Source organism: Prunus dulcis, chromosome 8 (assembly GCF_902201215.1).
Source record: "Prunus dulcis chromosome 8, ALMONDv2, whole genome shotgun sequence".
NCBI classification, from domain to species: Eukaryota; Viridiplantae; Streptophyta; class Magnoliopsida; order Rosales; family Rosaceae; genus Prunus; species Prunus dulcis.
This window is the reverse complement of record NC_047657.1, coordinates 10,038,690-10,055,756: the sequence shown is the minus strand read 5'-3', so window position 1 is coordinate 10,055,756 and position 17,067 is coordinate 10,038,690. Positions and strand designations below refer to the sequence as shown.

The 17,067-nt window shown below is 37.0% G+C and overlaps 2 protein-coding genes across 2 annotated transcripts; one reads left to right on the top strand and one right to left on the bottom strand.

Annotated features, from left to right (window-relative positions):
- Positions 1–1,804: 1,804 nt before the first annotated feature.
- On the bottom strand, positions 1,805–7,436 carry LOC117637797 (diaminopimelate decarboxylase 1, chloroplastic-like). The gene is made up of 8 exons (XM_034372814.1): positions 6,877–7,436; positions 6,488–6,662; positions 5,427–5,576; positions 3,700–3,861; positions 2,908–3,093; positions 2,466–2,588; positions 2,216–2,305; positions 1,805–2,118 (listed from the first exon to the last, which is right to left on the bottom strand). The coding sequence occupies exons 1-8, from the start codon at positions 7,374–7,376 to the stop codon at positions 2,038–2,040; spliced, it is 1,467 nt and encodes a 488-aa protein (XP_034228705.1). The 5' UTR covers positions 7,377–7,436; the 3' UTR covers positions 1,805–2,037.
- A 1,527-nt stretch (positions 7,437–8,963) lies between these two features.
- LOC117637115 (phosphatidylinositol/phosphatidylcholine transfer protein SFH3-like) lies at positions 8,964–12,469 on the top strand. Its single transcript, XM_034371914.1, has 14 exons — positions 8,964–9,038; positions 9,347–9,593; positions 9,701–9,800; positions 9,906–10,172; positions 10,315–10,392; positions 10,509–10,610; positions 10,706–10,755; positions 10,896–10,995; positions 11,099–11,167; positions 11,306–11,395; positions 11,502–11,625; positions 11,703–12,088; positions 12,206–12,280; positions 12,392–12,469. Exons 1-14 carry the CDS (start codon positions 8,990–8,992, stop codon positions 12,410–12,412), a joined length of 1,758 nt encoding a protein of 585 aa, XP_034227805.1. The 5' UTR covers positions 8,964–8,989; the 3' UTR covers positions 12,413–12,469.
- Positions 12,470–17,067: the final 4,598 nt, after the last annotated feature.

Sequence of the window (17,067 nt, the reverse complement as noted above, 5' to 3'; positions counted from 1 at the left end):
TTGCATACTGCATCACAGCCGTCCACTTGGAATCTATCCAAATGTCCTGTCAGCGTCCTATAGCTTTAGGGTAATTAATCATAATTAGTTGTTACTTGGACATCTCAATTACTTCTCGTGCAATATTTTTCAGTTTTAATATTTTTGGATAATAATAAAATAATAAACACGATGGCAAATTGTCTATGTTGCATGAATTTTATATTGCACTTGGAAAATGACCTAGTTTGGTCTGAAAACACAAGAAACTCTGACCTTTTCTTTTTGGAACATTTGTATAGGCATGAATTTATTTTATTTGTTTAATTTATGGCATTCATTGGATGACTTTGGATTGAAATCTTCACGAAGAAAAGAAGATAAAATTAGTCATCGTTTTTTTTTTTTCTGTTTTTAATGTAGACGAGGGTGAGAGTGAAAGTCAAAGAATGCACGATGGAGTAAGTGTTTTACTACTTGAGCAATAAGTCCTCATTCTTTTTCTTTTTTTAATGAAAGAAAACGTAAAAGGTAAAACTCTCTAATAAATAAACATATGAAAGAAATTGTTACGTAGAAAAAGAATTACTTAATTTCAGAATTTTCGAAATGTTTTTGTGTACATATGCTTTCCATTTCGTGGAAAAAAGTAGTAGTTAAAATTGAACCCTATTCAAGCCTTTCACTACTTTGGAAGTGATCCATTCATTGGAATATGCTTGCTCCATAATTGAAAAGAGGGGAGGAGAGTGTGTGTGTGTTATCTATCAAGAACCTTACCTGATTAAAGTCAACAATTGCGGAAGTAAATAGTTTAAATGATTCTCATAGAATATTGGAAAAAAGACCAATTGCGCTAACTCCACCCAAATATATTGGAGGGAACCGCATACTAGTTGGTGGGAATATTGCCGTGTCTAAAACTTCACATGAAGAAAGAAAAAGCTCAAAAAAAAGCTTGCTCTATATACAAAAGAAACTTGGAACTCAATGAAGTTTTAATTTTATGAAATGACCGTTATAGGTTTGTGTAGTTTTTGTCTGTTTTAGTTTTGCCTTTTGATCTAATTTATCTACTTAAATTTGTTGTTTTGATAAAGAAAAATGAATCTCATTCCATATATCCATATCCATAAACAATCCATCTACTTAAATTTGTTGTTTTGATAAAGAAAAATGAATCTCATTCCATATATCCATATCCATAAACAATCGCTCATGCACTTGATGTTTTGTGTTGAATTCTCCTTCTCCTAATATCATTTGTATTATAGAAAACAAAAGGAAAAACGTCACCCAACTGACAGAATTTTGGACTAAGCCTGCAGTGGTTGTGTTGCATTGGAGAGGTGAGTGTTCTTTTAAGGAGGGGGATAAGGTGGTAAGATTACCAGTGGAGTATATTTCAATTGGTTGAGCTCTTCCACCTTCATTCATGTAGGCGAAGGTTTAAACTCAAGCACCCAATGAATATTTGTGTAAACCCCCCTACCCCCATTGCTTGTACTTCACAACAACAACCGGAAAAAAAAACAAAAAAACAAAAAAAACAAAAAAAAAAAGTTGGATTAGCTTTGATAAAATCCATTTCCCATCACAGATTGGAATATAAATCCATTTGATAACACTAGTAATGATGTAAGTTTACTACAATCTGGTGTGTAAAAGCGCATAATTACTGACAACTCACAAGATAACATGCTGGAAAAGTCTGAAATACCCCTGAAAAGGAGGTCGTGCAACACAAGAAGATGACATGCTTGGAGCTTCCTGCACCATCAAACTCATTGGTATGAGCTGCAAATAATCTCCATATGCAAAATGGTTCTGCAACTGGAAATGCCATAAATTTTATTGCTCCAAATTTTTATATCTTAATCTATTGTTTCGAGTGAACAAACAAAATAAGGTGGTACAAGCTTATATTAAAGAGCTAACTTCATATCCAAATACAAAGGTTCCAATGTTACAACAAACATAATAGAAAAATTCTGGCCTCTTTAACTGGCTCTAACTAATCAAGGTAGCGCAATCAAAGACCGTCAAAGGATCACGCAATCAAAGACCGTCAAAGAATCGCATATGATCTTCAAATGTCTCTGCATGTCGGATCTTGGCCACTGATCCATCTTCTTCAACCTGAAAACATTGTGAAAACAATGAGAAATAAGTTCCTGGAAAGAGCATAGATGTTGGTGTCAGGGTGTAGGGATTGTTGGCAGTCACAATTTCATACCCAATATTCTGGAGGTCGCATTTTAAGATTGTAAGTTGAAGCCATGCTCATGCAGTAAGCGCCTGCATCATGAACAACCAGACCAGCTCCCTGAAATGGGAAAATCTAGTTCAGAAATCAAGCACCAAAATCCATAAAGAAGGAAACCTCCAGAACAGATTTGAGAAGATCATTAACATTTGCTCTAAAAGTTGTATCCAAGGATGGAAGATTATAGCTGTGACCCTCCCATAACAAGTTTACACATTACCTTGGGTGGAGTTGGAAGTTCTCTATCCTTCCCTAAGAAATCTGCAGACTCACAAACAGGGCCAACCACATCAAAAGTAGAAATCTCAGCATCAGGTGGAGCAGGAGAAACCAGCTCTATATGCTGCAATCAAATGCCCACAAGTCAATGAGATCCAAACCAAAAACAAGAGGGCAATTCCTAGAGAAATGAAACAAAGCTGATGAACATTTTTAACAGTTTTTATAGCAAAGTGAAAAAAGGGAGACAGACCAAATCTTAGTGATAAAAGAATTATTTACATTCATACCAGAGACACAATAAGATCCAAGAGTCTACATCACGGATTACTTTTATTTTTCTCTCACAAGGGAAAAAAATTTGAATGTCTGTCATCTCCAGTTAACATTAATGAGTTTTACATCAAAAGCAGACTAGCAGTTGACTGAACTTGAAAACTTACTTGATAAGCATCATACAGACTTGGGCGAATGAGTTCGGCCATGCTTCCATCGATCACGATAAAGTTTTTGGTGCCATTTGTTTTGACACCTGTTACTCGGTTGACCAAGCAGCAAGAATTTGCAATAAGTGATCTCCCAGGTTCAATGATAAGATTTAGACCCTGTGCTTGGACCACGTCGCGAACCTACCCCCTCAACATCAATGTCGATAAAAGTTTAGTGAAATGTTACAGCAACCAAAAGATAGAAAAAACTGTTAGTTTATTTCATTACAATTCGCACAAACATAAAAAACTGTTAGCTTGCTTCATTGCAATTCCCACAGGAAAGTAAGGCCTCAACTACTCAATCCTAGGAAAATCTGAAAGAAATTCTAAAAGGTTCAAAAAACAAAAGAAAGTACTAGACCTGGTAAATTGGTATGAACATTGATGATTTTGTACAAAATTAAAAAGAACAGTTTGGTATGGAGACCCAATCCCTTATAGCACTTATATAATCTCCATAAACCAAATCCTTAAAGAGGCTATACATTCTTGTAATATATATAGATGCAAATGTCATATATGGAATCAACATTCTGAAGAACAATTTAAAAGCATAAAATTTCAAACATCCCAAAGACAGAACAAAGTTAGTAGGTTTCAAGGAGCACTGTAACATGCATGTGCTACTACAGGGCTACTAACTTCTTTTTCTATAATACTAAATCAATGTGTTATCAAATCACTCAAGCACACATGAATTACATAGTTAAGCAGGAAACAAGATTCAAAAGAGATCATACTCACAGTGTCAATAAGATCTCTGGGTGTCGGAAGTACGGCACCAGCATGATAGTAATCTATCCCAAGTCCCCCACCGATATTTAAGTAATCAACTTGAAAACCTTGAGACCGGATTTCGTCAATGTACTTAACCATAAGAACAGCAGCATCCCGAAATATATCCACCTGGTTATATATATATATATATATATATATATATAGAGAGAGAGAGAGAGAGAGAGAGAGAGAGAGAGAGAGAGAGAAAGACAGAGACAGACTTAGATTTTGTGATAAGAGAAGTTGGTGTACATCTGTCATAACAAGAAGGACAAGAAATGAACATATACTAGCAGAAAAAGAAAACAGGAAGAGTCATAAGTGAACAACGCTGAACAGAAAAAGAAGAAAATAAATGGCCAATAATAATGTCTTCCAACCAAGACTTACCAGTTGAATTTATAATAGACAAAATGGCAAGTTATACACTGAGACACAATTAGGGCCCGTCTGGTAATGTTTTCAGAGAGCATTTTCAGAGAATGTTTTCATAGAATGAAAATGAGAAAATGAAAACGCATTTTCAGAGAACAAAAATGCGTTTGGTAGCTTAGTTGAAAACTGTTTTCAGAGAACAAAAACAGTGAAAATGCGTCTGGCAATAATATGTGAAAATAACAAAAACAGTAAATATGTATGTAACTATAATTAAAATGCATTATGTTTTTTTTTAATACAACATTATGTAATTAATATGTGAGTTTCAAAAAAAAACATTAGTACGTATATTATTTTTAAAAAGTCTTTTTTAATCATCTAAAAGAATATCATTTAAAAAATAGAATAAAATTCTATAGTATAAAACTAGAATTATCTTTTTTTTAAAATAAAAATATTGAAACCTCAACCCAACCTTCGCTTTCACTCTCTGCAAACCCACCTCAATTCTATCATTCCCCCCTCTCTCTCTCCCCCGTCCAGATACCTTTCTCGTTCTCGTTCTCTCTCTCTCTCTCTCTCTCTCTCTCTCTCTCTCTCTCTCTCTCTCCAAAATTGAAGAATCAGACCAACCCCCCTCTTTTCCACTTTCTCTTCATGCTGCTGCACCCTCTCTCTGTCTCTCTCTCACTGCAACCTCACCTTCCAATAGCTTCCCAGCTCCTTTTCCTTTTCTTGGACTGAAAATTGATTCGGCAATTAGTTGTTCAATGATGGTGGTTCAATTCAATTGCATAGAGATTTTGTTGGGTTCGATTGAGTGGCGGCGATGTCAATCTGGTTCGATGGGGTGGTGGTGATTTTGATTGGGTGATGGTGGTGGTTCAAGCTCTGCGTGTGGTTCTCTGTTGACCGCGTTTGACGGTGGTTTTGGTCTGATGGGGAGAGAAGCAGCGTGTTTTCAATGTTGTTTCCTGTGAGAATGAAAACAGCTTTTTTCTGTTTTCTACAAGTAGACGTGAAGTTGTTTTTGTTTTCATAAAACGTTCTCTGTGTTTTCTATTTTTGCCCACCGAACAGGTTTTTTGTTTGTTTTTGTTCTCTCAAAATGAAAATAGGGTCTCAAAACATAAACGAACGGGGCCTTATAACTTTTGTAAAGGTTCCTGTTTTAAAAACTGTTTATTAAGAATAACCCGTTGATAATGGTTTTTCTTAAAGTGGTCAGAATGACCTCATACAAGCACGGATATGAAAGGATATCACATGTAAACATAATAATATAGAGGGGTATGAACACCAAGTAATCAGCATACCTTGGTAATAGTGGATCCAAGATGACAGTGGGCGCCAACAAGTTTTAGCTCATTCGGATGTGCCTTCACAGCATCCAAAAACCATTGCAGCTTCTCATTTCTAATACCGAATTTGGAGTTCTTGTTCCCAGTGGCAACATAAGGATGAACCTAAGAAATTAACACAGATATTAAAACAATATACAAATGGTTTAAGGTCAATGTAACAGTCAAGCGCTTCCGTATGGATAACTTTCCAATAATATTCCAACAACTGCCTGAACTTGCTATTGGAGCTGGAGAAACTGGTGGGGTAGGCTGGTCTGAGCAGTATATATGAGGCATGGTAGTGTCCCATGCCAAAGATCTGTCTACATTTTTACAATAAGAAATAAAAAGGGCACCAAGTTCACAAAAGTACAACTATCTGAACCTAAATACATGTGGTGCTTATGTCCTAATATTTTTAGATTTTTCGCAACAGCGGTCCCATGTCCAGGCTACATAGCACATATAACATATAACGGTTTGAAAAAAGGTGGTACCCTGGTAGTTGGCAAACTCTCCAACTTCAGAAGTGAGCAATAGAGTGCTGGAATATGGAGAAAAATCGAATATGCCATAATGGTTGTGACATCATTGTGAAAATATGCACTGATGGCAACAACACTGTTTATTAGCTATGTAGTTAAGAACTTAAGCTAAAAATCTTGTTCTATAAAGTTAACATGATAAAGCAATAATGCAATGGTATTAGTTATATTTTAATTTCTTTGAAGTAGTTATTCTAATTGTTATCAGCTTCCTGATTAATTTAATTACTCAAAAAGTATTGATACCATGAATTATCATATTATGCATCAAGCACATTCCAAAACTTGAAAATATTCAGGCAAGTATGATTCCAGGGTTAAGACGCATTGAGAACCTTCCTATCATAGACTTTTAGCTTAAGCATCACAATGACCAACTAATGGCTTTCAGTTAAAGATTAAATTTCCTAAGTTTTCTAAAGACCAGACTAAACATCTCATATGTCTAACATCTGCACTTCCATGATTCATGAATATCATCATCATTACCTGAGGGTCTACGTCTGGATTAATCCGAAGTAGAACATTGACCCTCTTTCCAGCAATTCTTGCAGCAGCAACAATATTTTCCAAGTCAAACTCACTATCAACATTGATAAAAACACCTTCTTGGGCAGCCAAAACCAAGTCCTCCAACAACTTTCCATTCCCATTAAAAATGCACCTGTTCAAACAATTGTACAAGCACATTTTCAAAACACAATTAGCCCAAACACACAATTATTCATACACAGGTAAACATACTACAAAGCAAGCCATAATTTAGATGACAGATTGAAATCCCATTGATGCCATTGATACTAAAAATAATGTAACACAAAGAAACCTTTTATTCACACATAAAAATTGAAACAAATGATGGGTATGTAGAATCTTACTTAGTGGGATCAAACCCAGCTCGAAGAGCCAACCTGAGCTCATTCCCACTAACCAGAACAGCACCACAACCCAACTGTCTCAGATGCTCCAATATCTTGTAATTGTTGTTGGCTTTAATCGCATACCCAATAACAGAACTCAACCCCTCCAATGCCTCCTTATAGGCCTCGACGTTTCTAGTGATCTGTGGCTTGCTGTAGAGGTAGAAAGGCCGCCTCTCAACCGAATCGATGACCTCCTGTACCTTGAGGCCCTCACAATAGAGAAACCCATCTGAGGATTTGGAGAAGCAGTGCTTAAAGGGGGTCGTTTGAGGGTCTTGGGTGAGGGATTTTGACGGGTTTTGGGAGACGACGGCTCTGAGAACCAGGGGTTTAAGGGAGGCGGGTCTGAGGGGTAGAATGGGGTTTTTGGAAAATGGGTTTCGGGTTAAAGAGTGCTTTAAGGGTTTGGAGAAGGATGATGATGAGGTTTGGAAAGGAAGCTGCGTAGCCGCCATTGAGAAACGAAGAGGGAGAAGAGTGAGTGAGTGTGTGCGCGAGATGAGAACTGCTTTAAACTGAAAAAGGCACTACACAAAAGGGCAACATGGTCTGAACATTTTAGTAATTTCAGCAAAATATTAGGAGCACGTTGAACAGAAACATTAGCTCTTCAAATGTATTTCATTTTTTGGTCAAACAAATTTATTTCATTAAAATTGAAAAGGATACTAAAGAAGACAGTTCTTCTCTCTTAAAATCACATTTGGACACACATGCAAACATTCATCACGATTCACAACACAAGCAAACACTTAAAAAAATATTTTATACACATATCAAACTCTCATTGGCAAAAAAATAGAAATGCTTACTTACACAAAAAAGAATATAGTATTTTCAAATTGAAAAACCTAACCAAAAAAAAAAGGTATTATATTTGAAATATAACACACCACAAAACTTTTAACAATTGGAAAAACTTGTTTTCGAGCTCTCGAGGTTAGTTCAAGTGGTGAGATTGATGGATGGTAACTGAGGTGGTTGATACTGAACATGACTTCATCCGCCATATTATGATGTTTCCTCTATTACCATCTTCGTCTACACGTAAATAGGAACTGGGATACCTTTTTATAAAATTAATTCTCTTTTGCGTCAATAGAATGATAAAAGCATTGGGTAGCAAATAATAATTTATCTCAATTTAATGAAGGAAAAAGAAAAAAAAAATATTGTTGGTATGCCGCAATAATATTTTGGACTTTTCACTAATTTTAGGATTTTGATGAAATAATTTCTCCCCAAAAAGTAATGTAAAATTATGTTAAATTTAAATTTAGCTTTTCGTCTCTAGTATTTCTCATCTCAAAGTTGGAAGAGGTTACAAGTTTAAATTCCCCTGTCGGCCTACCCAAGCATATTATAAAAAAAATTAGTCGAATTAAAAAAACTGCTTAGTCGGTCATTGTGTTTAAAAAAAAATTAAAAAAAATTTCTGTTGTATTATTAAATAATTTTGATAATTAATTTTAAAAAATTCGATTTCTTCGCTATAACTTTATTTTCTAGTAAAATTTTATTTGATGCTTGTGTAATTAACTTCTTTTTTTTTTTTTTTCCTGATTGCTTACAGATAAGTGACACCAATTTCAGTTCCACACAATGTGAGAGAAGTTAAAGAAAAAAATGTTGGGAACAGTTGAGAAGAGAGCCGTTGGTGGTCGTGGTTTCTTTCTAGGTTTTTGGTGGAAACAAAAAGTCAGTTAACTTTGCCTGTGAAGACAAACGACATTTGAACGATCAGTTGGGGACTTTCCATTCCGCAGAGACTCTCTCTTTCTCTCCCAACAGAACAACCTAAAAAGCTGTCATGCACTTCACCCCATGTCCATGGAAACCAAACAAAATCTCATGTCTATCTCTCTGTCTTTTTCTACCTCAGTGTTGTCATCCTCGTTGTCCATTTGGTAGCAATTTTAGACATTAATTCTTGTGATATACATATACACACACAAATATATGTAAGCTCTAAGCTCCGTACATTGTTGTCAAAACATATTCTCTCCTAAACCATTTGGTTGCCTCGAAACAGTTGAGCAAAGCAAACCTTGCAAGACAGACATCGATCATGTATGACGACAATATGCCAGGAACTCTAGACCGACACCTTAAACCTGGTAAGTTCTATTAATCCGAGATTTGTCTTGAAACTTTATATGAAATCAATGTATAGTTTTGAGGGTTATGTATATGTGGTCTTTCTGAAATTGAAGGAAAATATTTGGCTACGGAGTCATTCCTCCTTGCTGACAAATGACATTCTTGACATGCGAGTAGAAACTTTTGTTTTGTAATTTTAATGAGTTACTTTCAAGTATGCGTCCAAAGGTGATAATTAGATATGTAAGGAGCAAGCAATGTCCGAAATTGAATTAACCCATTAACTTCGTTAACATTTTCATATGGACTTCATTATTCGGTGCAGTTCTCGAAGAATACTCTGAAGACGAGAGGAAAACAAGGCTCGGGCCTCTTAAGAAGGCAATGAATGCCTCCACCAAGTTAAGGTGTTCCTTGAGCAAGAGGGGTCGAAGGAGCAACAGAGTAATGCCTGTCCCTATTGAGGACAACATTGATGCAGAAGACTTACAGGCCGTGGATGCATTTCGCCAAGCACTTATCTTGGAAGAATTGCTGCCTTCAAATCATGATGATCATCATATGATGCTAAGGTTACATATTTTATTCCTTGTTTCGGTTCATGTCAACGATTTTAGATGGTTGAGTTGCCATTATCTGATTATGAATAGATTTGTTATCCTTGTGTATGATGGTACAGATTTTTAAGGGCCAGGAAATTTGACATTGAGCAAACAAAGAAAATGTGGGCTGATATGCTCCAATGGAGGAAGGAATTTGGTGCTGACACTATTATGGAGGTATTCTATAAAATGATTTTATTGAACTTGCCGTATCGTGGAGACTGTCTAGTTCACTACTATCTATGTGTTTCCTAAACCTTTGCCTTTGTTTATTTTGTTAAGGACTTCGAGTTCAAGGAAATTGATGAAGTCGTGAAATACTATCCACAAGGACATCATGGAGTTGACAAGGATGGACGGCCTGTCTACATTGAGAGACTTGGTCAAGTCGATTCTACCAAGCTGTTGCAAGTGACAACAATGGACCGCTACGTGAAGTACCACATACGGGAGTTTGAGAGGACCTTTGTGTGTAAATTCCCTGCCTGTTCCATTGCAGCAAAGAAGCACATTGATCAGAGCACCACTATTCTGGATGTTCAAGGAGTGGTATGTAAAAACTGATCTTTAAGTTCAAGTTTGCTTTTAATCTTATTGGAAATTTTTTTTGGAGATCTATAATATCATTTTACTTTTTCCATCATTCTCATTTTTGAAGAGGTAATTGTTAGTTCGTTTAATCGATGCGCAGGGGCTTACAAGTTTAAACAAATCTGCAAGGGAACTTATCCAGTGCCTTCAGAAGGTTGATGGTGACAATTATCCTGAGGTATTGTGTAAATAGCTGTATCATTTCAAGTTTGACAAGCTTCTTGGTTTGCTTCTCTTGCATCAACAATAGCTTTCTTATTCTATGATGCCTATTGAGTCTTTTGTTTACCGTAGACCCTGAACCGTATGTACATCATCAACGCTGGTTCTGGATTTAGACTTTTATGGAACACTGTGAAATCTTTCCTTGACCCCAGGACAACTGGAAAAATCCATGTAAGCATTCGTATTTTGTCTCCCTTATTCTTCCAGTTTAAGATTGTGATACAGTAATGGTGCTAAACGAGTTGATGACTATGTTTGTGTATCAGGTTCTGGGAAACAAATACCAAAGCAAGTTGCTTGAAATAATTGATTCTAGGTAAGAATCCTTCTAGGCAAAATATTGTTGAGAATATATTTTCTTCTATTCAAATGTTCATCTTTCTGTACATCTCTTAGTCCATATCTAGTTCAAGCTAAACTTAGCAATCTCCTTGATTCACATTATCTGTATTATAGCGAGCTGCCAGAGTTTTTGGGTGGTAAGTGTACTTGTGCTGATAAGGGTGGCTGTATGCGTTCCGATAGGGGCCCATGGAATGATCCAGTCATCTGGAAGGTGATTAACTACTAATTGTGTTTTTATTTGCGTCTGTTCTTCATAGTCTCAACTCTCGAATGTGAATAAAAAGCTCACGAAGTTGGGTATTTTGATGAACCAGATGGTTCAAAATGGTGAGGCCAAATGCAAAAGGACAGCTTTGTCAGGCATTGAGAAGGCAAGCTCAAAGGTACTCAGACCTTGGCTCAAGTTTCCCTCTTAATTTGTGTCTATGCATGGCCTCTCTCTTCTAATCAGTTTTTATAAATGGTCAATTGCCTGACTTCCTATTTTTTACTATTTTCTTTTGGTATTCTACAACATGAAGAGATGTGATTCTCTCAACTCAAAAACTGTTCCAGAGGCTGACATGAAGTCTCAAGTGAAGCAGCAAAATTTATCTCCTTTGCCTGAAGATGTAAGCTTAATGAACTTCCATCCATATTTGGAAATTATTTATGACTAAAACATGGGAACTTTTTGTGATGCCTTTGTTTTCTTTGCTATTTGCTTCATCTTTGCAGGTTGTAATTACCAAAGAGTGCAATAGGACCTATGAGCATGAGGACTTTATGCCAATGGTTGATAAGGCTATGGATACAACTTTCACTAAATCAATTCAATGTGATAAAATTTCCCCAAGCCAAGGTATATATAATTCTAATAAATGTAATGGCTATTCTTTCAAATGCTGATACTAAATTATATATGTTTCTCTTCCAAAGCTACAGATAGCTTCCCTGTGCATTACGCTTGCAGGGATCTGGATAGACTAAGCAATCAATTTGTTTCTGGAATGATGGCTTTTGTCATGGGTATTTTCACCATGGTTCGATTGGCACGAAACATGCCTAAGAAACTGGCTGAGGTTGCCCACTATGGAAGCCCTGTTTACTCCACTGGAATGGTGAATAAAGGCCACCAGTTGCCTGCACCAGCCATTTCCAGCAATGCGTACATGACGATGATGAAGCGCATGTCCGAATTGGAGGAGAAAGTGAGTGTTCTCAGCACAAAACCGGCACTCATGCCACCCGAGAAAGAAGAAATGCTGAACACCACTCTCAACCGAATCAACGTGTTGGAACCAGATCTGTCAGCAACCAAGAAGGTAATCCATCTTTATATATATATTGAATTCAGTTATTGAAGTTTGCACTCTAAATAATCTTGAGAAACTAAACATAAACATACTCATGCACATTTTCCTTTTGTTTCGTTTCTGCAGGCACTTGAGGACGCCCTTGTTCGGCAAGAAGAGCTCGTAGCCTACCTTGACAAGAATAAGAAAAAAAGGAAATTTGTATGCGACCGCCGAATATTTGCTTAACCAGTTCAAGTTATGTGCTTTAATTCAGAGATCTATTTTCATGCAAGTGTTTTCACCTTCTTGCTTTTTGGACTGTAATTGCAGAGCCTATTTTGTTGTTGGTGAGGTTATCGGCGCAGGTGTTTTTCCAGGCATAACGGGTGACCCGAAGCAGTGGCGGACCATTAAGGCGCAAGGAGGTGCAGCTGCACCTTCTCTCGCCGGAAAAACCATTGTAGGTGCTTCAGATTGCCCCTTTGCTCAACTGAAGTACAGATTACCTTATTTCCATTTTCAACATTTAAATAAATGTTACTTAAGTTTACAATGTAAATAAGGAAGTACTCCCCATTCGGATTCAAATAAAAATACTAGAAAATTAAATTCCCACCAAATTAAAATATGAAAAATCGGTTTTAGTGCAAAATACGATTTAGGCTAAAATTGATGGCTGATTAATGGCCTGTTTGGGAGTGCTTCTGAAAGGGCCAAAAGCGCTTTCTGATAACTAAAAACGTTTCTGACAGCGTTTGGCAAAATTTTTTAGAAGCGCTTATGAGCAGAAGTACTTCCTAGAGAAGCAGTCCCAAACGAGCCCTAAGTCAATATATACTTCATATTAAAATCTCATAAAATCAATAGTTTTCTTATTTGATGTGTAAGGAATAAAAGCCGCCAAAAATTATCTTGAGAAAATGATTATTCCGAAAAACCATTTTTCATACTTACACAATATTGCACCTCCATTAAAAAATTTCTGAGTCTGCCAGTGACCCGAAGGGGTCAGTTTGGTGGATTTGTTGATTAAGGTTTGCATGGTTCTAGGGAGGGATGAAGTGGAAATTTTGTGTCTTTGTCAGGCTATTTGCAATGACATGAATTCTACCTTGCATTGGAAAGCTTCAAGCAGTGGACTGAAAACTGGAAACCTCACCGCCTCGGTTTTTTTTATTTTCTTCTTATCATCAATGTAGACTTAGCTGTTAAGGAGGGAAGGTTGCACAACTTAGCTGTTAAGGAGGGAAGGTTGCACCGAGGGGTTGGTCAAATGTTGTTAGTCACAGCAAAACCAGAGCAGGGTACTTCTCTCACCAAACACCATGGAACAAAAGAACCTATTTGAAACCAATACAGTTTGCAAAAGATGCAGGTTTTTGCGATCCACATGCAGAACGCAGAAGAGGTGGCTGCAAAGGAGTTTAGATAAAAATGCCAATTAAACAAGTTTGTTGTGTCAAGATCATGCTGTACACTATTCCGATGCGTTTTAGTATTCGTGTTCACACTTCGTGTCATTTTTGTGTTCATATCAAGTATTATAATCTGTTCATTTTGTGTTTTGTTAACCTGTTTTTGTTCATGTTTCTGGTTGTTCAGGGCTTCTGCAACAACCTTTTTATTTATTTTTTTCATTTTTATTGATTTTGAATTATAGTTATTTGCATTAGAAAAACCTATATATGGTACTTTTATCTATAGTGCTTCAGCAACAACCATTAAAAGTCTTTAAAAGCTCCTATCTTTAGCTCCCCAAAAACTGGGGAGAGCATATTGAAGTCTTCCCAGAGGCAACAGCATATGAAAAGATTATGAAAACCCATGGGTACCCAATATTTATGACACGTTTAAAAGTCTTTAAGCTCCAATGATTAGCTCCCCAGAAAGTAGGGAGAGCATATTCAACCCAATTATATATGAAATACCCATATTTTCTAAATAATTCATCATAGAAAGATTATATAAAAATGTTTTTTTTTACAAGATATTTTGGTACGTTATAACATGCTAAACTGGGCGGTATCTATAGTCATCATTTTCAAATTAATGCAAGTAATGAACACGTAGGAACCCCCTTCTCATATTCCCAAGACCTTGTTATCAATGGACTATACTTCAGCCTGCTGTGCGGCTTCTACTCCTCTTTAACGATTTCCGACCAGTCGTTGTTTCATTATTATTTCCTGCATCTCATGGTGAGCCAATCTTAACCAATATCTACCTTGCGAAACATCAATCAATCGTGGACAATTATTGACCTCTAGAACCTCTTAAATCTCTTGAAAATCGTTTTGGCAATTATCAAGAACTCTACCATGGCAAGAAACCTCTTGCCTCAACGCACCTCGAGTGAGAATGTGCTCCACCCAAAGCTAAAATTGGGTAACTGGAATCGCTTGTGCAGAAACGAGATCCCCATATCGAATTCCTTGCTTCTTGTCTACATATAACTTGAATTCTTGACATACATTGATATGCAAGCCGCACACCAACCCTTGTATAACTACAGGCAGTTACTAACTTTACTCTTGAATTTATGAACCAATTCCTTCCCAAAATCCTCCTCTTTCATCGGTGCAATGTTTGGACATGTAATGGGCTCTTATTGGGCCCGTTGGTACAACAACCCAGCGCCCCCTAAACTCCACCTCCTTTGATGCATCTAAGTACGTGACAAAACTATTTTCAGAAGGACAATGTGCTAAATTGACTAGTAGGCCTGTACTTACTATATGAATGTTATTTTACTTTTAGCTAAATGGAAGTGAATATCACTAGATCAAGCTAGTTAATATTACACCAATTTATTTTAGTTATTTTAATATGGTTAGAGTCGAAAGTGCATGTACAATACAACAGAACTGTTACTCTCCTTATAATGTAAAGCAAACAATTAGTTTTCTAGTGACAAGAAAAACAGATAAAATTGAGTAATGTTATAGCTATCCTTACCACATTTTTATACTACAATTCTATACCACATGATGTGGCACGTTATTTGGACACGCCATGTCATTTAATTTAATTTTAAGTTTCTTAATTTTTTTTAATTAAATACCCTTGTAAAAAAAATTGATTAGATCTTATGTTTTATTCTCCACTCCATCTCTTTCTTCTCTCTCCCACCTTCTCAGCCTTCTCCCTTCTTGTCCTTCCGGCCATTCTCCGTTCTCCATTATTTTAGATGGTTCTTATTAGATTTTAGCAAACCATCTTTTCTTTCCTTTTTACTTTTATAAAGAATGATTTTATCTAATTGTTTGAAAAATGTCTATATCATGTTAAGCGTTATGGGCCATGTTCGTGGCAGAAAGTTCTCATATCTATCTACGATGATTAGTCTTTCCTATTAATTGCATTTGCATTGACCCTGCTATGTTTGTTTCTAAATTTACTCTTTTGTATCTTTTGTGATGCTTTTTCCATTCACTACTACGATTTACTATTTGCGCGACGGAAGTTTGCGCGACGAATAAAATTTCGTCGCGCAAAGAACACTTTTGCGACGCAAAATAAATTCCGTCGCTCAAAGAACAGAAAACTAGCGCGACAAATAATTTCGTCGCGGATAGAGGCTATGCGCGACGTAAAAAAATTGCGTCGCGCAAAGATGCAACTTCTACGGAAAATGGCGCCAAACTCTTGCGCGAAGACAAAGAGCGTCGCGCATGAGCATATTGCGCGACACTTAAACTTATTCGTCGCGCAAAGATGGACCGGAATTTGCCGCCTCTTATGGCGGTAAAAACATTTTGCGCGACGAGTGTTTTCGTCGCAAAAGACAACATAGGGCGACGAAAACATCAACCGTCGCGTAAGAAAACGAGGGAACCTTAATTTTGGCGCCAATATGGACGTGGGTTTTTGCGCGACGGAAGTAAGTCGTCGCGTAAAGTGTGATAGCGGTGCAACCCTGCGCGACGAAATATTTCAATTGGCGCGACGAATCACGAACTTTGCGCGACGCCAGATTGTATTCGCGCGACGGAATTTTTGTGCGACGAAGAAATCTGTTCGTCACGCAAAAAAGTTGCTGTCGACACGTGATTGCGCGACGGAAATGTTGTTTTGTGCGACGGAAAAGTAGGTTTTCGCGACGGCGTTTTGCGCGACGATTTTTCCTTCTTCGTCGCGCAAAGTCCTTCTTCTCCATATTTGTATCTGCCATTGCAGAGGCAGAATGCATTGCATTCTGCCTCTCTCTCACTCTCCCTCCCTGCTGCTGCTCTGCTGTGAATTCTATATGTTTATTAGGTATGTATTTTTTGTCGTGAGTTTAAATGTATTAATGTAAATTCTAATTATTAATTTTGTTCTCATTAGGGATATTTGTGATTAGTGGTTGGTGGAGAACGATTGTGAAGGTATGTTATTGTAAAAGTTTGTTTGTTATGTTTGTACTTTTTTTGTGAAGTTATATGTTTATAATGTTGTGAAATTGTGCGTGACGTAGCACAATGTGTTGTGATGTACGAAGTTAATTGAAATTAACTTCGTACTTTTATTTTTATGTTTAGTAACACGTAGTTTCCCGTTCGAGATTAGTTGGATTTCGTGCATGGATGCGTAAGGCATGACTGCGGTCCAATTAATTCTTGAATTGTCCCATTACTTGGACAGTTTGGTAATGCATAGTGTTGTCACATAATCTTCGGCTACAGGATTAGGTTTCGATTGTGGAGATTTCGGTGTCATCTCGGTACGTTCTTCGGGTGGTACGTAGGTATTTATACCTATGCCCACTTCAAGAACTGTGTCGAGATGCTGCCGAAATTAATCCACGTCGAAATCTAATCTCATGTAGCCGTAGGTTACGTGACAGGACTATGCATTCCCGAATGGGATAGGGCCCTTACCGGAGGCATAAGGTGACATTATAACTTCGTATGAAGTTGTTGTGATTTTTGTGTCGTGATTGTGGTTTCAGGAATTATGAGCAGAAGGTGGATACAGAACCCGAATAGATGCGCAGACGAATACTTGGATGGAATCGAGGATTTTAT